At 42.0% G+C, this 24,327-nt stretch overlaps 1 protein-coding gene across 1 annotated transcript; it reads left to right on the forward strand.

The window, feature by feature from the left end:
• Positions 1-8: 8 nt before the first annotated feature.
• Positions 9-11,311, forward strand: LOC134307541 (NLR family CARD domain-containing protein 3-like). The gene is made up of 5 exons (XM_062990510.1): positions 9-62; positions 7,725-7,841; positions 8,056-8,119; positions 8,965-9,163; positions 9,362-11,311. The coding sequence occupies exons 1-5, from the start codon at positions 13-15 to the stop codon at positions 11,185-11,187; spliced, it is 2,256 nt and encodes a 751-aa protein (XP_062846580.1). The 5' UTR covers positions 9-12; the 3' UTR covers positions 11,188-11,311.
• Positions 11,312-24,327: the final 13,016 nt, after the last annotated feature.

Here is a 24,327-nt window from a genome sequence, read left to right on the forward strand (position 1 = left end):
AGTGATGGGTCAATGTACGTTCCCTTACAGTTCAGAGGAGGAGATTCTTCTACTGATCTGAGGTCAGTATTAGATTTTCTATTTTATTAGGTTCTTCACTCCTACCTGATTAAGTTCATTAACTCGGTTTGTAGTTTCTGAAAGATGAGAGTTTCTGATTGGACGGCAGTATGATGATGTTAAACAGCTGCTGGATGTTTGTTGTTGTTTGCTGTGCAGATGTGAAAATGTTTTATTATTTACATTAAACTGGATTCTTTGGTTGTTCACAAAAATCAAGAGAAATGAAAGAAATCAGAAAGAAGCAGAAATATTTTAATGCAACGTTTAAGGTAAAACTGTTTTATACTAATTATTATCCGTCTCCCTCTTCAGAACTATTTATAATGAATAAACATTAAATCTGTGTTTAACCACCTAATTTATTTCATTTATTTCAATTTGTTAACACTAAACTGTGGCACGGTGGCTAAGTGGGTAGCACTGTCGCCTCACAGCAAGAAGGTCCTGGGTTTGTTCTTTCTGTGTGGAGTTTGCATGTTCTCCATGTGTCTGTGTGGGTTTCCTCCGGGAGCTCCAGTTTCTTCCCACAGTCCAAAGATGTGCAAGTGAGGTGAACTGGAGACACTGAATTGTTCATGACTGTGTTTAACATTAAAAACTTGAACTGGTGAATCTTGTGTAAGCAGTAATTATCTGTTCTGTCCTGAATGGAACCAAAGTGTAAAACATGATGTTAAAATCCTAATAAATAAATAAATGTTAACACTAAACTATTCACCAGCCTCCAGACTGGATCCTGATCATTTACTACAGTACACGTCTATCCAACAAGCTTTAATCTAAACATCATGAATGATAAATCAGATTCTAACCAAAATAAAAATGATTAATCTGGAACATGTACAGTGGAGGTCACAAGTTTACATACACATCTGTTTATTTCCTCCACAGGTTCCATGTCATCAAACTACAGATTTAGCAAGTTGTTTAGGTTCTACTGTACATGACGGATCATTTTACTTATAATTCACTATGTTTAAATCTTAGTGGGTCAGAAGTTTAGATACAGCGAATTCACTGAGCCTTTAAACAGCTTTCAGAAGACACCATGACTTTAGAAGCTTCTGATAGGCTAATTGACGTCATCTGAGTTAATGTGTGTACCTGTGGCAGTACTTGCTTGATATCTTGGGAAAATCAAAAGAAATCAGCCAAGACATCAATAAGATAATTGTGAAACAATTTCCAAATCCCTGAAGATACCGAGTTCATCTATTCAAACAATTCTGTCACCTCAGTGTGCTCTGGAGCTCCTATGTGCCACGCCCTCCTCTCCATGAGCACACTCAGTCTTCTGCCTTAGCTTTAGTTCTGTTTTTTAGCTTTTGACTCTGTTTAGTCTATGTAGTTTCTGTTTAGCTTAGTTTTGTTCATTCACATTTAGATTAGCATGTTTAGCTTGTGTTGTCCTGTTTAGTCTGTTTAGCCCCGTTGGCCTGTTTAGCCCTATTAGCATTGTTTCCCTGTTAGTCCTGTATGTTTGTTTGTATTCCTTTGTCTTGTCTTTATTATTATTAAATATAGTTTGTATCATACAGCTCTGCGTGTGTGTCCGCCCCTCCTGTCCGTCTAGCCCTTAAACCGTTACAAATATTATGCAAGTTTAAATATCAGGGGAACCTGCAGCCATCATCACCATTCAGGATAGAGACTCTTTCTTCTAGACATGCACAGACTTTGGTGAGAAACAGTTTATACTGCAAATGTTGCCAGTCCTTTAGGGTTCAGTTAGCAACCTCACATCATAAGGAACCGTCATTTATCAATATCTGATAGAACCACATGAACGAGGAATTACTTTAGCAAACTTTTGTTAAGCTCTACAATATAGAGTTACATTCACAAATGTCACTGAAAACTTTACTATGAAAAAAAGCTTGTCCAGAAAGAGACATGGTCAAATTCTCTGGGATGGATGATTACCCAGTGGAAATAAATAATATGTATTATATATTGTGGTCAGATGAATCAGTATCCAAGATCTTTTCTGAGGAAATGATGCTAAAGACGAAATGAAATAATGAAATAAAAGTCAAAGTAAATATAGGAGACACTGTTTTTTGCATTTTCCATATGGTCCCAACTGAGTTGTAAATAAAATAAATGATAAATGAATTTATGTATTATTTATTATGATTTTAACGTCATGTTTTACACTTTGGTTACATTCATGTCGTCACAAGATCCAGTCAGGTGTTTACTGTACATTATCTCATATGTTGTATTTAATGTTATTAATGGATCACACATATAATTTATGTTAAATTAGGAATGTGTTGATAGACGATTATTACAAAACAATTTTATCTTACAAAATAACTGTACTAATATTTTATACTTTATACAGTGTCATCATCTTTCATCAGAATTATTTACAATTAATATACAACATTTGATCAGTGTGTAACTGTCTAATTTATTTATTTAATCAACATTAACATTAAATTATTCACTAATCTCCGGACTGGTGCCTGATTACTCACTGTGATACACATCTATCTAACGAGCTTTAATCCATTCAAAAACGTCATGTATAAAAATCAAATTGGAATCAAAATGGAAATTATTCATCCACAGACTCCATATCAACAAACTGGAGTTTATTATACAAGTTATTTAGGATCTCCTAAACATGACAGTGTTTTCCAACAATTGTTTATGATGCAGCCATCATGAAGTTCAGGAAAGAAATGCAAAGATGCGCTTTGTAAATGTCAGAGGAAAACTAGGTCAGAGTTCAATTAGACTGAACTTTGAATGCAGTGGCAAGCGCTAAAATAACGATCACATCGTGGCAAATGTGTGGTGTGCACTGCTCAGGGACGTGGTTTTACCGTTTCTCATCTGACTGCACCCTAAATGGGAACAGTTCCCACATACACACTCCAAAATCTTGTGGAGCCTGTACAGACAATAGAGTAACTGTCCCAGGTTTTGAAATGTGATCACTAATTAATAGCCGGTTGTCCACATACTTTTGGCTGTATAGTGTTCACCCTCATGAGATATACACTACCGGTCAAAAGATTTAGAACACCCCAATTTTTCCTGTTCTTTATTGAAACTTTGAAATGAAAGCATATAACAAAGGAAAAACAATTTAAGTTAAAAAAGAAATCATGGCATCGATTTATAAACCAAAATGTATTGTAAACTTTTGACTCATCAAAGTACCACCTTTGGCAGATATAACAGCTGAACACACTCGTGGTATTCTTACTACAATGAAAATCAAATATTCTTCAGAAAGTTCTTCCCAACTCTGTTGCAGAAGTTCCCATAAATGTGTGGTACTTGTAGGTTGCTTTGCTTTCACTCTTCTGTCCAGTTCATTCCAAACCAGCTCGATGGGGTTTAAGTCTGGAGACTGTGCTGACCACTTCATGTTTTCAAGCTTACCATCTTGTTATTTTTTCCTAAGGTAGTTCTGGCATAGTTTGGACTTAAGTTTTAAGTCATTATCTTGCTGTAGGATGAACCCCTGATCAAGTAGGTGCATACCAGAGGGTCCTGCATGGTGCTGCAGAATGCTGAGGTAGCCTTTTTGGTTCAGGGTGCCTCTCACCCTGTACAAGTCACCGACCCTGGATCCAGCAAAACAGCCCCAGACCATCATGCTTCCTCCTCCATGTTTGACGGTTGATGTCACACACTAAGGAATAGGGATGTCCCAATCACGTTTTTTTGTTCCCAATACCGATCCCGATCATTAATTTTGATCCCGATCCGATACCGAGTCTCAAACCGATACTTGTATTTTCTAGATATTGTCTAGATAAGAACTAGATAACACTGTTCACACAGTGCAAACTTCAAGTACATTACAGTTATTCAAATTAATCCAGTGTACATGTTTAACAACTGAATAGCTCTGCAGTGCTGAAGGGAAAAATGCTGCATCCAAACTATTGCTTAATGTTTTTGTATTTTTACAAAATCAATCAAAATGAGTGAGATAATTACAGTTTTATTTTAAACTTTACATTTAATGCAGTGATGCACTAAAAATGAACAGAAATCTGTGTAGCAGCTTAACTTGAATATAAGAAAAAAAGTTACTTAACAGCATTACAGTAAAACCTGAATACCAAAATAAAATGGAAAGGCTCTTTTGTTGTGAAGGAAAGCCAGTTTTTAAAGTGCTTGTATTGTGACGATGGTTTGATGGACGTTTCTATGCGAAGTGAGTGTGTTTTGACCCTTTAGGCCTTCCATAGAACATGAAATAGCGTGCTTGACTCAACTGTCGGCTATTCGGTACCGTAACAGAAGAAGTTAATAAAGTGTTCTGCTCCCGACAATATGTGAATATAGCGTGTATTTATTTCTTTATTAAACGAGTGCATCACTACGTTGTTTTGTAAACGGGTGTGATCCTCGACTCACACACCATATAAACAGTAAAATTCTACAGTAATGAACGCAGCTCTGCTCCCACCGCCTCGTGAAGCGCTCACAGTGCAGACATTACACTTCACTGTTGGACTTGTTTCACTTTCCAATTTAAAGTAGCGGCCATGCTGACGTAAAACAAAAGATCGGGATTAAGATCGGGTTTAGTAAAGCCGATTCCGATCAGTTAAAAAAAATGCCTTGATCGGCCCCGATCCCGATCTTTGAGATCTGGGTAATTGGGTAATCTTTGAGATCGGATCGGGACATCTCTACTAAGGAACCCTCCTTTCACCTACGCTACGGCGTACAAAAATCCTGCGTGATGAACCGAAGATTTCAAATTTTCATTCATCAGTCCATAACACCTTCTTTCAGTCTTTAATAGTTTATTGGCGGTGTTTCATGGCCCACACAAACCCCTTGTTCTCATTCTGACGTCTTAGCAATGGCTCTCTTGCTGCAACTCGACCTGTCAAACCTGCAACTCGAAGTCTTCTCTTCACAGTTGAAACTGAGACTTGCTTATTACGACCACTGTTAAGCTGTGCTTGAAGCTGTTGTCCTGTAAGCCGCCTCAGGGCTCTAGACTAACGTTTTGCACTGGTTGCACTGGTGCACCTAACTTTTTTTCTTAGGTGCACCAGCACAAAAGTTAGGTGCACCCAAATTTTCGACCGCATCGCATTTAACACCGCAGTTTTACAGGTTCACTTTTTTTTTTTTTTTTTTTTTTAAATCACTGTCCATACAGGCAATATTGACTTGGAAATAACTAACAATCTGGTCAACATGGCCTCGTCTGATGATCTGTTTGCTGCTGCCTGACAATGAAGGGCAGTGGGGAGAGGGGGACACTTGGGCAGTGCATTTATCGCGGCATGTAATGTGTTTTATAGATGCATTGGGCTTTTTCAGCCTTTCAATTCGAAATGTATTAGAACCAGTCACAAATTTACTATTGCCGGCCACTGTCTTCTTTACAGTTAATTATAGTATTACAGACTAATTATAGCACACTTAAAAAAAATAATAGAGTAAATGTGTATGTATGTGTGTATATCTATTCATATGTGTGTGTATATTTAAAATTATATGTATATGTTTGTGTGTGTGTTAGAGTGTAATCTTAAATGCAGTGCATTATATTATCGGCTTTACTGAATCTTTTACACAGATTCCCAAAATCGCTTGCGGTGCACTAACTGCGTATTTTGACTACATGTATTGTAATATATTTTGGTCTTTTAGTTATTTTTATATTTTACTTAACGAAAATATTGTCGTGTTTTTACTTTCACTATCGCGGCACTTTACCGCTAGCATTAGCCCCTTGCTACTGTAGAGGGTCGGTTCACCTAGCCGCTGTCCGGTGGGGATGCTTCGGGTCTTTTGCTGTGCGGTGGTGGAGGTGTGGGAATAAAGGCACACGGCAGGGTCGAGTCACTTTAACTGTTTAGTCAGGACTTAAGTGAGCGTTACAACACTTTACACCGCCGAGCTCCAGAACCCGAACTTCCATTCTGGAACATCCGGCGAGTCTCGTATACAAAACTAAACTTACGGCAGAACGTCCGAACGCACCTGGTGCTGCATTCTGATTGGCTGAGCTGAATGTCGCTCACATATCACCGCTACAATATTGTCCCGCCCTTCACTATCTCTGATTGGTTTAGACCATGATATTGGCCTAATGTGTGTCGTTTTTTTTTTTTCCCTCGAACGCCTGGTCGCACCGGTGCGACCTGAGATTTTTTTTAGTCGCACCATTGAGAAATTAGGTCGCATGTGCGACCAAATTGGTCGCACTCTAGAGCCCTGCGCCTATCACGCAAGCTGTTGTCCTGTAAGCCACCTATCACGCAAGCTGTTGACTCTCAGAAACCCGTCTTCTGATTCTGTAGTGGCTTTGGGTCTGCCAGACCTCTTCCTGTCAGAGTTTCCTCCAGTTTCTCAGTGCCTTTTGATGGTGAAGGAAACTGTACTCACCGACACCTTGACTTTCTTCGCAATTTCTCTATAGCTGTTATTTACATTTACATTTTCAGCATTTAGCAGACGCTTTTATCCAAAGCGACTTACACACAATGAGCGGAACACGATGAGCAATTGAGGGTTAAGGGCCTTGCTCAGGGACCCAACAGTGGCAACTTGGTGGTGGTGGGGCTTGAACCGGCAACCTTCTGTTTACTAGTCCAGTACCTTAACCACTGAGCTATCACTGGCCCTGTTATGATGGTCTGTCTCTCTTCCATTGTTTTTCTTGTCATTTTTATAGCAACACAAGACTTTCTGCAGTACAATACTGTTCAAATAATGCTCACGAAAGATATGGTACCACAGTGTTCCAACACTACTTTTATGCAGACAGAGAGGGTTGTAAGTGATCAAGGAAAGTTGGAACACCTGTAGGAATTGGTAGCACCAACTTTCAAAGCTTGATCAACCTCCATTGCTTCAGAACAGCTTTAAGTTGTTAACCCATTTCATGTTCCCTGAAAAAAGGCCTTTTTGTATAATTCTAAAATGTACATTATTTTTCAGTTTTGGGTAACCTTACTTTTTTAAACCTCTGGCAGTTCAGCACTCATCTTTGTACCATTTCAAGGTATTCATTGGACTTCAACTGCTTGAGTTTTTATTAAAAAAAAGCTGGAAAAATTGGGGTGTTCTAAAACTTTTGAACGGTGGTGTAGCTTCATAAAAATATAAACATTTATACTTACACTAAAATGGTACATCAGATGTTCTTTAATCCCAAATGTAGCATGTTAGCAATGCTAGTAGGCCATGTTCAAAATTATTTGTATGCCATCATTACTTTATTCATTATTCATCATCATTTTATTAATAGATGAAGATTATTTTCAACATTTCATCACTATACAAGTTTAATAATCACATTATTAATCACATATTAAACTCCTGTGGTTCTTCTTCTGTGCTTGGTGGTACGGTGGCTAAGTGGGTAGCACTGTCGCCTCACAGCAAGAAGGTCCTGGGTTTGATCCCCAGGTGGGACTGTGTCTGTGTGGGTTTCCTCCGGGTGCTCCGGTTTCCTCCCACAGTCCAAAGACGTGCAAGTGAGGTGAAGTGGAGACACTAAATTGTCCATGACTGTGTTTGATGTAAACTTGTGAACTGATGAATCTTGGGTAATGAGTAACTACCGTTCCTGTCATGAATGTGACCGAAGTGTAAAACATGACGTTACAATCCTAATAAACAAACAAACAAACTCCAGTGGTTCTTCTTCTTCTGTGCTTTAGATGGGTGGAAAGTAAAAGATCAGCGTCACCTGAACCCAGCTGTGTGTCCATGAAGAGTGACGGGTCAATGTACGTTCCCTTACAGTTCAGAGGAGGAGATTCTTCTACTGATCTGAGGTCAGCATTATATTTTATATTTTATTAGGTTCTTCACTCCCACCTGATTAAGTTCATTAACTCGGTTTATAGTTTCTGAAAGATGAGAGTTTCTGATTGGACGGCAGTATGATGATGTTAAACAGCTGCTGGATGTTTGTTGCTGTTTGCTGTGCAGATGTGAAAATGAATGTGTTATTATTTACATTAAACTCTATGATTTGGTTGTTCACAGAAACCAAGAGAAATTAAAGAAATCAGAAAGAAGCAACAGAAAAAAGTTGGACTCCATTTTCGAGGTGTGTATCTGTGTCTCTGTGTGGAATTTGTTTCCATGTTCATACCTGTAACTGTGTGATGGTTAATCAGTTTACAAACATTTACAGTGTATCTGTTGTAATAAACACTCTTTCATAGAACAGTCAAATATACCTTTAAAATTATTGGCACCCCTTGATGGTAAAGATGATTGAAACAATAGTAGCTAGATAGAGGTTGTAATTCTTTTTAAATTCACCTGAGTGTTTTGAAACCATTTTACTCAGTTATTCAGGACTTCCTGTTCAAAACATGGTTGGGTGTTAGGGTTAGCTTTTGTTTTGTCTGTTTTAGTCATCTGATCTAAAATCCATTAAAAAGCTGTAATGTAACAATAACACAATTCCTTATTTGTATAAATATTGTGGCACTTGGTGCATTTATGCCACACCCACTGGGACCTGCCTGAGGGCTTTGTATGTAAATATGTTAAGCTAGTGTTCATGGATATACGTATCTACAATCCAGGTCTCAGTTATTGTTTTTAGTGCATCTAGATGTTTTTTAAGTGAGCTTGCTTAGAGTTTGAGTATCTGTACTGTGACCACTTGGAGTGTTGATCTCTCTGCTTAGCTTGATAAAAACGTAGTGGTTGATGTGTTAAACGGTTGCTGTGAACAGCTCTGCCTGAGAATTGCGTCTGATTATTAATGTAGATGTAGTGTTACAAGGTGAGTCCACAAGTAAGAACTTTGTAACCTGGAGGATCTGCAGAGATTCTATCATGATTATTTTACTCATCTTTACAAAAGGTGCCAATAATTCTGGAGCTGAATGTAACTGTGTTTTTCTCTAGATGTTTTATAATTGTGTATTTGTTAATCAGGAGCTGGAGCAGAAAGTCATCAGTCTGTTAAAGAATGAGCTGAATAAATATAAGAAGATACTGAGTGCAGATTACCCAGAATGCCCTGAGGTGAAGGATGAGGAGGATCAATGTAGTTTCAGAGAGGAGGCACTGAAGATCACACTACTTGTCCTGAAGAAGATGAACCAGACAGATTTAGCCAACACACTGCAGACCAGTAAGAGCTGCTGGTTTTATTCCATCACTTTTATTTGAGGAGAACTAAACTGGTCCAGATTTAATCACAGATCAGTCCAGTTTTGATATTTCTAATAATAATAATAAACATTAATAAAGGCAAAATGATTTAACAACTCTTTTTAACATTTTGATTCATACAGTGAGATATTTATCTTCATGTTCTTCTGTTTATTAGAGCTGGTCTCTGTTTATCAGAAGAACCTCAAAACCAAACTGATAGAGAAATATAAAAGAATTAATGAAGGAATCTCACAGCCTGGATCATTAGTTCTCCTGGATCAGATCTACACTGAGCTCTACATCACAGAGCGTTCGAGTGGAGATGTCAATAATGAACATGAGGTGAGACAGATTGAAACCACATCCAGGAGACCAACAACACAGGAGAAACCCATCAAATGTAACGACATCTTTAAAGACACGCCCATCAGAACTGTGCTGACTAAAGGAGTCGCTGGAATTGGAAAAACAGTCTCTGTGCAGAAGTTCATTCTGGACTGGGCTGAAGGAAAAGCCAATCAGGACGTTCTCTTCATGTTCCCACTTCCCTTTAGAGAGCTGAATCTGATGAAGGAGAAACATCTCAGTCTGATGGAGCTTCTTCAGTATTTTTTTCCAGAACTTAAAAGAATGAAATCAATAATCTGCAGCACCTACAAGATCATTTTCATATTTGATGGTCTGGATGAGTGTCGACTTCCTCTAAACTTCCAGAACAATGAAACAGTGTGGGATGTAACAGAATCAGCCTCAGTGGATGTGCTGCTGACAAACCTCATCAAGGGGAACCTGCTTCCCTCTGCTCTCCTCTGGATCACCTCTCGACCAGCTGCAGCCAATCAGATCCCTCCTGAGTGTGTAGCCCAGGTAACAGAGATACGAGGGTTCAGTAATCCTCAGAAAGAGGAGTACTTCAGGAAGAGGATCAGTGATGAGGACCTGGCCAGTAAAATCATCAAACACATGAAGTCATCAAGAAGCCTCTACATCATGTGTCACATTCCAGTTTTCTGCTGGATTTCAGCCTCTGTTCTAGAGAGAATGCTGGGTGAAGCAGAGGGTGGAGAGATCCCCAAAACTCTGACTCAAATGTTCACCCACTTCCTGATCTTTCAGATCAAACACAAGGAACAAAAGTATCATGGGAAATGTGACCCTGACCCTCACCAGACCAGAGAGACGATACTGGCACTGGGAAAACTGGCTTTCCAACAGCTGGAGAAAGGAAACCTGATCTTCTATGAAGAAGATCTGAGAGAGTGTGGTATTGATGTCAGAGAAGTGTCAGTGTACTCAGGAGTGTGCAGCCAGATCTTCAGAGAGGAGTTTGGGTTGCACCTGGGGAAGGTCTTCAGCTTTGTTCATCTGAGCGTCCAGGAGTTTCTGGCTGCTTTATTTGCATTTATCTGCTTCATCAGCAAAAATCCAACAGAACAACAAACCACTGATCTGTCTGATCTGTTCAAATTCAGCATGTCTGATTTCCTCAAGCGTGCAGTGGACAAGGCCTTCCAGAGTGAGAATGGACACCTGGACCTTTTCCTTCGCTTCCTTCTGGGTCTCTCACTGGAGTCCAATCAGACTCTCTTTCGAGACCTGCTGACACAGACAGGAAGTAGATCTCGCAGTAAACAGGAAACTGTGGAGTACATCAAGGAGAAGATCAGGGAGAACCCCTCACTAGAGAAATCCATCAATCTGTTCCACTGTCTGAATGAACTGAATGATCATTCTCTAGTGCAGGAGGTCCAGACTTACCAGACCAAAATAGAACCCAGTTATAAACATGAGTATATAATCTCAAAACTTACTACTAAAACAGAATATTCCAATTGTCTCAGTGGAACCAGTCTCTCTCCTGCTCAGTGGTCAGCACTGGTGTTTGTGTTGCTGAACTCAGAAGAAGATCTGGAGGAGTTTAACTTGAGTAAATATTTCAGATCAGATGAATGTCTTCTGAAGCTGCTGCCAGTGGTGAAAGAATCCAGAAGAGCTGAGTAAGTATTTTCTTCATTAATATCACAGCAGCAGCTTTTTACTGTTATTATAAATGTAGTGACGCAACATGAGTTTGCTCCAGTGAAGCTACTGCTGCGTTTACAACCATCCTCTGCTGTAAATGAATAAATACTGTACATATATAAATAAATAAATATAGCTCTGGAAAAAAATAAGAGACCACTCCAGTTTTTTCTTAAATCAGCATCCCCACATGTACAGCAGCCATTCTGAAGAGAATTCCTTCACAGACACACCTCATTCTACTTAATGGGTTACTGTTTCGGTGATCATCTGAACCAAATCCTATCCTAACAAGCAATAGTATAAAAACCACTGCTGCGGTCATCATTTTTCTCTTGTTATAGAACCAGCTGGATGGCAAAAGCAGTGCTAGTACTACCCAAAAATTAAGTGTAGTCAAAATACACCTACAGACCATGCCAAAAGAGCTGAAAGGAAAGTTTCTTAGTGAGGAAAAGAAACGTTCAATTCTAGCCTTACTGGCAGAGGGATACAATGAGCGTCAGGTTGCTTCCATCCTGAAAATTTTAAAAACAGGGATTCATAAGAACATGGTCAAGCAGCGAACACACAGGACAACAAAGCTACAGACTGGCAGAGGGTAAAAACAACTCTCTACTGACCGTGATGACCGCCACCTCATTAGAATGTCACTTAACAACCGTAAGATGACATTAGGTGACCTACAAAAAGAATGGCAAGCAGCAGCTAGAGTGAAATGCACAGCAAGGACGGTTCAAAACAGGCTTCTGGAGGCAGGGCTGAAGTCGTGCAAAGCTAGAAAAAAGTCCTTCATCAGTGAGAAGCAAAGAAGAGCCAGGCTGAAGTTTGTGAAAGACCATAAGGACTGGACTTTCGAGGGCTGGAGTAAGGTCATCTTCTCTGATGAGTGCAATTTTCAGCTTTGTCCAACACCAGGTTGTGTAAATAGAATCCACTCCCTGTTGTTCTATTCTCCTCCACTGTTAAACTGAGAGGATGAATTTAGTTCTTGATGACTAAATTCTAATTAAAAATAAACACTGAAGAAACTGAGATGAGATTAATAAATATATACTCACACACAAAAACTCTTACACACATATCTTTGCATTTACACACACAGATTCCAGTAATCTGATGTTTCATCTTTTCTTTCTCAGGTTGTTTGATTGTTATCTATCAGGTGAAAGTTGTGCAGCTCTGTCCTCAGTTCTCAGTTCAAACTCCTCCAATCTGAAAGATCTGAACCTGAGTATCAATAACCTGCAGGATTCAGGAGTGAAGCTGCTCTCTGCTGCACTGAAGAATCCACACTGTACACTGGAGATACTGGGGTGAGATTATATAACACACACACACACACACACACACACACACACACACACACACACACACACTGTACACTGGAGATACTGGGGTGATATTGTAACACACACACACACACACGCACGCACACACTGTACACTGGAGATACTGAGGTGATATTATAACACACACACACACACACTGTAAACTGGAGATACTGAGGTGAGATTATAACACACACACACTGTAAACTGGAAATACTGGGGTGAGATTATAACACACACACACACATTTCTTACAGAATCTTCAAAACCATTTTAGTTTCTTTGAGCAGTTCAGAGTTGAACTCTTGCTTGTTTGTCTGACCTCCAGGATCAGTTGTTGATGTGTTCTTGTTGTAATTTTGCTGTGCTGGGAAGGTTTAAAGTGTTCTCCATTTGTATATAATGACTCTTACTGTGGTTCACTGTCCCAGAGCCTTAACAATGGCTTTTTTTTCCAAACTGGTAGATTTTGTTACATCAGAGCTGGATGAGTATGTTGCTGAAAGTGCTTCTCTGTCTGACTAGCAGGTCATGAAGGGGGTGTGATGGGTTGTCGGGTATGGTTGTGAGTTTGTTAAGTGACCTCCTTCCAACCACCAACTCGAAACTGTCAAGTGAGCAGCCCAAGACTGATCAGTTTATCTCACGCTCTGATGCTGCCTCACCAATTACTGCTGCAAAGAACACAGCCCCTGCAACATGATGATGGCGTCCCCTCGTAGTCTGAGGATAGATCTCCAGTGCGATGCTTGGTTCTCTGTCAGTGTTTGGCTCTCTGATGGCTGATGAGGCCAGTTCTTGAGGCAAACATTCTTGGACATTTTTCACAGGGTATTGTAAGAGCTCTAGGTTGCCGTGCTCTTTCCTTCCTCCGTTGTCATCTCGCTTCCACATCCCCTCTTCTGTTGGCTTCAAAGAGTGTAATTCCTTGTTTGACCGCTCTTCTCCACAGAGGTCTTTCTTGAGTCGATGCTTCCCAGGTCTTGGGGTCGATGCCTGTGGATTTTAGGGTCCGCTTTAATTGATCTTTGTAGCGTTTCAGTGGGGCACCGAGGGGTTGCTTCCCCAAAGCGAGTTCACCAAACAGGATACGTCATGGAAGTCGTTCTCCTGACATGCGAGTTACGTGACCTATCCACCAGAGTTGAGACAGGACAGGTTGAATAGTCCTCCGTCCAGCCTGTACCTCATTTCAATGCCAGGGTTATTGGGTATCTCATACATCATGGGGGCAAGGTAGATGGCAAACAAGGTAGGTGCAAGGACACATCCCTGTTTCAGTCTACACGTGATTGGGAATTCTTCGGATATGTTGTTCTGATGGATGACTCGTGCTGTCATGCTGTCGTGTAGGGCTTGGATCAGTTGGATGAAGGGGTTGGGGAAGCCAAAGCGTCGTAGGACTTCCCACATGGCAGCCCTCTTGACACTTTCGTAGGCCTTCTCCAGATCATAGAAGTAGGGATGTCCCGATCCGATCTCAAAGATCGGAATCGGGGCCAATCAAGGCATTTTTTAACTGATCGGTATCGGCTTTACTGCTCCCGATCCTAATCCCGATTTTTTGTTTTACGTCAGCATGTCCGCTGTGTGGAAATACTTTAAATTGGAAAGTGAAACAAGTCCAACAATGAAGTGTAATGTCTGCAATGCGAGCGTTTCACGAGGCGGTGGGAGCAGAGCTGCGTTCATTACTGTAGAATTTTACTGTTTATATGGTGTGTGAGTCAAGGATCACTCTGGTTTACAAAACAATAACAGCTAGAGTCATCGTGTTAGCCAAGCATGCTATTCCATGAACTATGGAAGACCCAAAGGGTCAAAACACACTCACTATAATAGAACATTATAAAAGAACATTAAGCAATAGCTTGGATGCAGGCATTTTTTTCCCTACACCACTGCAGAGCTATTCAGTTGTTAAACATATACATTGGATTAATTTGAATAACTGTAATGTACTTGAAGTGTGCACTGTGTGAACAGTATTATCCAGTTCTTATCTACACAATATCTAGAAAATACAAGTATCAGTTTGAGACTCGGTATCAGATCGGGATCAAATTTAAAGATTGGGATAGGGTTGGGCGATATTGCCGATTTTCATAACGTCATACCGTCTTCAGGAAATACCACGGTATACGGTATTGGGGGGGGTGTCGCAGACAAACTTTACAGTGTACACACTTGAGTGTAATTACAATATTTCAATGTTTTATTATAAAAAGATTTAACAATCTGAACGTCAAACATTGCTTATCTTATCTGATCTATAATAAATACGCATAAGTATAAATGCATGTGTATCAATTACACTTTAACACAAACATTAACACATAACATTTTGGCATTGTAATCTCTCTCTGCCCACACAAAACCGAGTAATAGCAGCTAAACACTTCAATATATTTCAAAAGTTAACTGCTTAGTTTATAGTTACAGATATTTCTTAAAAGTGTATGAACGTGTACGATTACCGTATTTTCCGCACTATATGGCGCACCGGGTTATAAGGCGCAGTCTCAATTACGGGATCTATTTCTGTACTTAACCCATACATAAGGCGCACCACATTATAAGGCGCTAAAACATACGGTCTACAAAACAGGATACCTACTGGAGGCGTGGCGGAGGTAAGCGTACGTACTGTACGTATTACGTAATGTTCTCTGATTGGTTTATCGCTGCCAGCATACGTAGTGTACGTATTACGTCCCTGTGTCAGCGGGAAATGGTCCGATAGTCCAGCCATTCTCAACCGGGGTGCCGTCAAAAACATTCTGATGTTATTTAAATAAATAAACGCGGGTTGCGTCTGCTGCGTACAGCGATGAGTCGTTTGCGAAAGATCCAAACTGAATAACAGGAACCGAGTCGTACGCGTTGGCTCGCAAAGGGGAGGGGGGGGTGTCGGAAGCGCCCGCCATACGCAACCGCGTGTTGGTTTCAGCAAGGGGAGGGGTGTGTGGCGCGAGGAGGGATGTAGAGGGTAAGTGCTTCTTAACACATTTCAGACTGGGGTGACTCAAGATTTTGAACACTAGTAAAGGTGCCGTGACTGAAAAAAGGTTGAGAAACACTGCGATAGTCAATCAAGCGGAGCGCTTACCAAAGTCGCACAACAACATTTTTACAGATTTTGGAACTCAGTGCACACATAAGGCGCACCTGATTATAAGGCGCATGGCAGATTTTTGAGAAAATTTAAGGCTTTTAGGTGCGCCTTATAGTGCGGAAAATACGGTAGTTATGCCTGTAATCCAGAATTAAGTTCTATACCGTAACAAAAAATATGAATGTAAATGTTCATGTTGCGATGACGGTGATGTAAAATAATGTTAAAATAATTCAAAGTCCAAACATTTGAGTGGTTAACGAGAACGCTACTTTACATGTCACACAAGCTCAGTGCAAAACACGAGCACGGAAACGGTACAAATCCGATCTCTTCCCTACACACCAGACAATATATTTTATAATTCACATTACACGACAGGTGAGACGTTCTTTTTCTTAATATAGCGCTTTTATTTAGGAAAAAATAGTTCTTACATAGGCAGGAAAATCTATGGCAGACAAGAGTCAGAACAGCGGATTGGACGTAACGTTATTATTACTGTTTGCTCCTTTTTCTCAACACTTGTGCTGGATTTACACTGAAGATATATTTAGTAAATAAGTACGTGTCCGCGCATGCACGCGCTCGTGTTCATTTCCGCTTGATCTGATAAAAAATGTTGATTTTGAAAAATTAAAAGACGAGCCGTTTTTCAGTTTCTGCTTGTTAGCTCACAGCTAATGCTAGCCAGTGTGGCTCTTCACTCGTCTCTCTGTGTTATCGCCAGTGAGCACCCCACAGCCAATCAGCGAGCTCCAACCGCCTACCCCTCCCACCCCTCCCTCACTGTGGATGCGCGCATGTCCTAAAGTCTCAGTTTTCAAGGTAAACCTGAAGCAGAAATTTGGCGCTTCACATTTAAAAAATACCGTCACCATTTTTGAATACCGTCACCATTTTTAAATACCGCGGTATACGGTAATATCATCATACCGCCCAACCCTGGATCGGGAACAAAAAAACGTGATCGGGACATCCCTACATAGAAGTTTTTGCTGTTAAGGTGATTTTTCTTGTAACTGGCGAGCACAGAAAATCATGTCGATTGTTCCTCTGATTGTACGGAATCCACATTGTGACTTCGGAAGGATTTCTTCTGCAACCTTTTGAAGACGATTTTGGATGATCCGGGCGAAGATCTTCCCAGCGATGGAAAGCAGAGATATTCCGCGGTAATTCCCACAGATGTTCCGGTCACCCTTTTTGAAGATTGTCACAATCAGTGCATTTTTTATGTCGTCAGTGACTTGTCTTGCTTCTCACATTCGGAGCATCAGTGCGAAGAGGCAGGTCTTGAGTGTTATACCGCCATGTACAAGGAGCTCGACTGGGATGTTGTCGGGTCCAGTGGCTCTTTCGCATTGTATAAGGCTTAGAGCTGTTTCAAATTCTTGGTAGGACGGAGGTGCTGTCAGTTCAAGTCGTAGGGGCAGTTTGGGGACGTTTCTCAGGAAGTCTCTGGCAACGGATGACTTTCGGTTCAGGAGAGTGTCGAAATGTTCCTTCCAACGGTCTAGGATGGCTTGGCTGTCCGTTAGAAGTGTGCAGTTGACATAAGCGGTCATAAGCATAAGTCAGAGGACATAAGCATTCCAACAGAGGATCTCCTTGGGCCATAGATCTCTTTGAGGCTCGCGTGAAAGTTCCTTGTGTCTCCTTTATCGGCGAAGCGTTGGAGTTCTTCTGCCTTCTGTTGCCACCAGTTGTTCTGGAGCTCTCTGAGCCACGCTTGGCACTGTCGTTTCAGTTGCTGGAATTAGGTTTTCTTCTCATGATTTGATGGATCCTGTTTGTGAGTGATCTTTGCTTTCTGTCTTTCATCTATTATGGTTGTGATCTCCGCATCATTGTTATCAAACCAGTCTTGATGCTTTCTTCTCCACAGACCGATGGTTTCTTTGGCTGCATCATTGATCACTGCACGTAGTGTTGTCCACTCTGCCTCGATCGAGGATGGGTTGGCAGGGTTCGAGGTCAGACGTTGCTGGATGTTTTCCTGGAGCTTTGCCAACATAGCAGGGTCGTTCAGTTTGCTGATGTCGTATTTCCTTCTCATCTGGTTTGTCATATGCATTCGAGGTCTCTGTCTCATTCAGTTTCAGTTTAGAGACGACGAGACAATGGTCCATCCAACAGTCATCGGCACCTGGTATGCGCCTGGTTATCTGGATGTCCTTCCTGAACTTATGCTTGATGATGATGTAGTCAAGGATGTGCCAATGCTTGGATCGAGGGTGCCTCCATGTAGTCTTGAGTCGGTTGGGTAGTCGGAAGCAGGTGTTCGTGATAGTGAGTTCATGTCCTTCACAGAGGCCAAGAAGGAGAAGGCCATTGTCGTTGCAGTTCCCGACGCCTTGCGTGCCGATGATGTTGGGCCAGAGCTGATGGTCTCTTCCAACCCTGGCATTGAAGTCGCCGAGGATCAGAAGGCGGTCCTCGGTGGGGACGCGCAAGATGATATTGTTTAATTGTTCGTAGAAAGTTTCCTTCATGCTCTCTTCTGCGTATAGCGTAGGCTAAGATGGTGGTAGGGAAATGGTCTTTAGCAAGTGGTACTCATTTTACATTTACATTTTCTGCATTTAGCAGACGCTCTTATCCAGAGCGTCTTACAGAAGTGCTTCCATAGTGAACATTTCATTTCTCAAGTTTAAGTAAACAGTCGAAGAACACAAATCTGCTGAAACCTGTTAGAACCAAAGTGGTTTTTTTTTTTTTTTTTTTTTTTTTTTTTTTTTTTTTTGTGTGGAAATTGAATTAAATGTTAGTAAATGTGTTTAGTAAAAAGGTGGGTTTTTATAGTTTTTTAAAGATAGCAAGAGACTCAGATGTTCGGACAGACAGAGGAAGTTCATTCCACCACTTGGGTGCTAGAACAGAGAAGAGCCTTGATGCTTGTCTTCCTTTAGTCCTGGGTGGAGGCTCAAGTCGAGCGAGACTAGAGGCTCGAAGGTTGCGTTGTACAGAGCGGGGTTTGATTAGACCACGAAGGTAGCTTGGGGCTGGTCCATTTTTGGCTTTGTAGGCGAGCATCAGTGTTTTAAACTGAATGTGTGCAGCTACAGGAAGCCAGTGAAGAGAACGCAGCAGTGGGGTGATGGTGTGGCAGCAGTGGGGTGATGATGTGGCAGCAGTGGGGTGAGGATGTGGCAGCACTGGGGTGATGTGGCAGTGTTTGGGCTGGTTAAAAACCAGACAGGCAGCTGCATTTTGAATGAGCTGCAAGGGTTTATTAATGGACATGGGAGCTCCTGCCAGGAGGGAGCTGCAGTCGTCCAACCGTGAGATTACAAGTGATTGGACCAGAATCTGGGTAGCTTCCCTGAAGAGAAATGGTCGAATCTTCCTGATGTTGTACAGGAGGAACCGGCACCATCTTGTCATGTTGGCTATATAAGGAGAGAAGGTCAGCTGTTTATCCAGGACAACACCAAGGCTTCGTACCTTATCAGATGGTCTGATCTGGGAGTCATCAAGAGAAATGACTAGGTCCTGGGTTGGAGATTGATCTCCAGGAATGAGCAACATCTCTGTCTTGCTGGGATTGAGTTTTAGATGATGAGCTGACATCCATTGTGAGATATCTTGCAGACATGCTGAGATGCGAGCTGAGACTTGTGTGTCTGAAGGAGGAAATGACAGAACGAGCTGAGTGTCATCTGCATAGGAGTGGTAGGAGAAGCAATGGGAGGCTATGACCTTACCCAGAGAGTGGGTGTAGATAGAGAAAAGAAGTGGGCCAAGTACAGAGCCCTGAGGAACACCGGTTGAGAGAGTGCATGGGGGAGATATGGATCCCCTTCATGACACTTGGTAGGAGCGCCCTTCGAGGTAGGAGGCCATCCATTGCCATGCTGAACCTGTTACTCCAAGGTTGGAGAGAGTGGTCAGGAGAATGCTGTGATTCACTTTGTCGAAGGCTGCAGAGAGGTCAGGAAGAATAAGTATAGATGACCGTTTGGCTGCTTTGGCTGCATGAAGCTTCTCAGTAACAGCTACAAGTGCAGTTTCCGTAGAATGTGCTGCCTTGAAGCCAGACTGGTACGGATCGTGGAGGTCATTCTGAATGAGAAAGGCAGATAGTTGGTTATAGACAGAACGTTCAAGAATTTTGGATAGAAAAGAGAGGAGTGAGACAGAGGAGTGAGACAGAGGATACTCGAAGCATCATAAGGCGTTCGTTAATGCCTTTAGGAGCCAGGTTGTAATCCCTGACTAATTGGCTCTTGATGGCGAAGCCGACTCCGTGGTCACGTCGCTTCCCTTGGTCTTTCCCTTTCCAGAAGATGGTATAGCCAGCGCCAGTCTCCTAGAGCTGTCCTTCTTCTGAAAACCTTGTCTCACTTAGGGCCGCGATGTCAATGTTGAATCTCGCTAGTTCCTTGGAGACCAGTGCTGTTCGCCGTTCTGGGCAATTCGTATCCTTCAAGTCCAGGAGTGTTCGGACGTTTCAAGTTCCGAAAGTCAGATAGGAGGTTCGGCAAGTTAGGAATTTTCTTGAGTTTCGTCCACATTAGAGGGTGTTCCGCTGGGTGCGGTATCCCAGCCAGGCTCAGGTGTGACTTCCAATTTTTGACCCACCTTTTCTAGGGTCCTCCCCATGTGGGGTGGGCAGCAGTGCTCCTAAATAGGCCTGCCCAGTCATGGGTGCAGGACTGGAATCCTGTGTAGTCACGGTTCACAGAAAGGCGACCATCACACACCCGCCGCCGTTGTGTAGGTCCGGACTTGGAGCTTCCAGTTATCACCAAACCTGCTCCCGTCATCCTTGTCCCATTGCCGACGGACTGTACAAAGGAATAGAGGGAGAGAAACAAGCAACCAGTAGGAGGCCATTGGCGTGGCTTTGTTTAAGGTGGACGACAGCTTGCCAGGATGAAGCCCACGCACTGTGACTCCAGGTCCTTGCTTTACGGCACACATAATGTGACATGCTGGCTTAGGCCTGGAGCTGCATCGGTCTGCCGGGGATCCTCGCAATAAGGGCCCGCCTTTGGCCCAACTGGCAGAGGGTACGGGGTACTAGATGAATCCAATCTTCCGCCATCATAGCCGTTTTGTGAGCTTGCCATGTCTGTGCCTGATCTGCTGTTGTTGTCTTTATTGTTCCCCCAGACTTCCCACTTAATTGTGGGGTTTATATACCGCCAGTCAGCGGTCCCATCAAGCGTTGGCCAGTCTCCTGTTGCCTGGGTGGCCCCAACTCCATGTATTCATGAAGTCTAGTTGATTCCGCATGGAGGTGCCTGTCCGGGGTTTGTCACGCATCTACATTACTATAAAACCCTAAATAAACATTTAAACCCTGGTCTACATTACATTACTATAACAACCCTAAATAAACATTTAAACCCTGATCTACACTACATTACTATATAGCGAAGCCGACTCCGTGGTCATGTCGCTCCCCTTGGTCTTTCCCTTTCCAGAAGATGGTATAGCCAGCTCTGGTCTCCTCGAGCTGTCCTTCTTCTAAAAACCTTGTCTCACTTAGGGCCGCGATGTCGATGTTGAATCTCGCTAGTTCCTTGGAGACCAGTGATGTTCACCATTCCGCAGACTGGTAAAAGATAGTCAACATTTTGTTGCAGACATTAAAGGACCTGAGCTTTCTCAGAAAGTAGAGTCTGCTCATCCCTTTCATGTACACAGCCTATGTGTTTGCCCTCCAATTCAATCTGTTGTCAATCCAGACACCCAAGTACTTATAAGTGTCCACCAGTTCTACGTTCTGACCCATGATGGTAACAGGTCCAACTGTGGTCCTATTTCTCCTGAAGTCCACTAACATCTCTTTAGTTTTGGCCACATTTAGAAGCAGATGGTTCCTCATGCACCACTCAACGAAGCTGCTCACAAGGTCTCTGTACTCATGTTCCTGCCCATCCCTGATACACCCAATCACTACACAGTGATCAGAAAATGTCTGGCCTGTACTGGAAGTTAGTGGTGTACAGGACAAAGAGGAAAGGGGAAAGCACAGTTCCCTATGGTGCACCAATGGTACTGACCAGACAATCAGACTGTCTGGTTTCCAGCTGTACATACTGCGGTCTTTTAGACAAGAAGTCCAAGACCCAGGTGATCATGGCTTTGTCCACCACCATGTTATCCAGCTTTTTCCCCAGTATGCAAGATTGGATTGTGTTGAAAGCACTTGTTAAGTCAATGAAAGTGATTCTCACTGTGGTGTTTTTCTGGTCCAAGTGGAAGTAAGCCCTCTGCAGTAAGTAGATCACATCATCATCCACACCTACCTGCTGTTGATAAGCAAACTGCAGGGGGTCCAGGAAAGGGCTGACCTAATGTCTCAGATATGACAGCACTAGTCTTCCTAGGACTTTCAAAAAAGGACTTTTAGGACTTCTTTGGAACAGGAACCAGACAGGATGTTTTCTAAATTACTGTACCTGTTTTTGTTTGAGATTCAGTTTAAAGAGATGTTGAATGAGATAAGATAATAAGATGCCTTTGTTGTCATTGCACAGTGTACAACGAAATTGAGTAGCTATCCATCAGTGCTTACACATACAATAAGTAAAAATAGAAGCAAAAGATAGAAATAATAGAAATTATATACAAATACACAATTCACACACATGTATGTATAAGAATCTTATATATAAAGGACAGTAGATTTTTTAGAAAAACAGTAGTAGTGGGGTATTGCACATGCCCTGAGTGGCTTAGGATATTGCACAGAATAAATTGCATGCTCTGAAAACAATAGTGCAGGCATAATAAATATAATTATAAATACAGTCAGAGTAAAATAAAAAATGAAACAATGTTTTTGTTCAGTTCCCGTATGGCCCTGGGGTAAAAACTGTTTTTTAGTCTGTTTGTCCGGGCTGTGATAGAACTGAAGCATTTTCCAGAGGGCAGCAGGTCGAACAGATGATGTCCAGGGTGAGATGGATCTCTCAGTATGTTGGCTGCTCTGCTGAGGCAGCGAGAGCTGAAAAGGTCCTCCAGACTGGGCAGTGGGCAGCCGATGATCTTCTGGGCAGTGTTGATGACCCTCTGAAGAGATCTCTTATCTGCCGCTGAGCGGCTGTTGTACCATGTTGAGATGCAGTATGTCAGCACACTCTCAATGGCGGAGCGGTAGTAGGACACCAGCAGCTTCTGCACGCTGTTTCCTAAAGTCAATTATTAGTTCTTTTGTTTTTGATGAGTTCAGGGTGAGATTGTTCTGTAAACACCACTCAGACAGTCCTTGAACTTCATCCCTGTATGCAGTCTTGTCTCCTCCAGAGATAAGTCCAACTACAGTTGTGTCATCCGCGAACTTGATGATGATGTAGCTGGAGTGGGTGGGGGCACAGTCGTAAGTGTACAGAGCATAGAGAAGTGGGCTTAGCACGCATCCCTGAGAAGTGTGATGCTGGTAGAATGAAGGCGGCCTAATCTAACAGACTGGGTGCGGTTTGTCAGAAAGTCCTTAATCCAGAGGCAGGTGGGTTAAGAAAGTCCAAGATCTGCGAGTTTGGTCACCAGTCTGCTTGGTATGACTGTATTGAAGGCAGAACTGAAGTCTATGAAGAGCATCTTCACATAGCTCCCCTGGTGTTCCAGGTGAGTGAGTCCTGCAGCTGTGAGGAAGCTCATTCAGGCCATATCTTGACAGTCTTTGTGATTGGTTGAGCTTTCCTTTTGAGGGGGGTGTATGGAGGAGTTAAAAATATAGAGCAGTGGTCTGACTGGCCCAAGTGTGGTAAAAGTGTTGATTTAAAACTGTCCTCGAGGGCGACAGTGGCAAGGAAATCCTTAAAATTACAGGAAGAAACCTTAAGAGGAACCAGACTCAGCAGGGATAATTTGAATAAATAGGATTTACACAGATCATACAAACACAAAATTAAAATGAAATAAAAGTTACAACTAGCAAAAATAGTTGGAATTATTATTCAGTCCAGTCTGTGATAAAGTCTGTACTGAGTTTTTGACATTCTAGGTGCCAACACACCAGGTACTTGTCACATCTGGTAGGAGCAGCATTGTTGGCAGGCAGTCTCGACTTCATTCCTTAACCTCAGGCAGGTAAACAGGTTTCCATCAGAACGACCTCGGGGTAAAACAACAGAAAATGTAGTTAAAAATGTTCAATGTGAGTTAAGTAAAATACCCCCAAGCTCTGCGTCTTTGTCTATACTAATTAAAATCTGAGTAAATAAATATGTTTTCAGTCTAGACTTAAACATTGAGACATGTCCGTATCCCGAACAGAGGCAGGACGATTATTCCAAAGTTGTGGAGCTTTGTAAGAAAATGCTTTTCCACCAGCTGTGGTCTTTTTAATTTTAGGAACTATAAGTAACCCTGCATCTTGTGAACGAAGTGGACGCGCTGGGTTGTAGTGATTAATAAGTTCACTCAGATACTGTGGAGCCAGACCATGTAGCGCTTTATAAGTTAGTAAAAGTATTTTGTAATCAATGCGGAATTTAACTGGCAGCCAGTGTAGAGACGATAGAACAGGAGTAATATGATCAAATTTTCTAGTTCTAGTTAGCACTCGAGCTGCTGCATTTTGAACTAACTGGAGTTTGTTTATGGATCTACCAGAGCATCCAGTTAGAAGAGCATTACAATAATCTAACCGAGAAGTTATAAACGCATGGATCAGTTTTTCGATCCTCTATCTTACTGATTGTGTCAGTATCATTT

This window comes from Trichomycterus rosablanca, unplaced genomic scaffold, assembly GCF_030014385.1.
Source record: "Trichomycterus rosablanca isolate fTriRos1 unplaced genomic scaffold, fTriRos1.hap1 scaffold_301, whole genome shotgun sequence".
In the NCBI taxonomy this organism is placed as follows: domain Eukaryota; kingdom Metazoa; phylum Chordata; class Actinopteri; order Siluriformes; family Trichomycteridae; genus Trichomycterus; species Trichomycterus rosablanca.

Coding starts and splice junctions, on each gene's coding strand:
- LOC134307541 (XM_062990510.1), top strand. CDS start 13: ATGTACGTTCCCTTACAGTTCAGAGGAGGAGATTCTTCTACTGATCTG. Junction 63..7,724: donor GATTCTTCTACTGATCTGAG/GTCAGTATTAGA, acceptor TCTGTGCTTTAG/ATGGGTGGAAAGTAAAAGAT. Junction 7,842..8,055: donor GATTCTTCTACTGATCTGAG/GTCAGCATTATA, acceptor GGTTGTTCACAG/AAACCAAGAGAAATTAAAGA.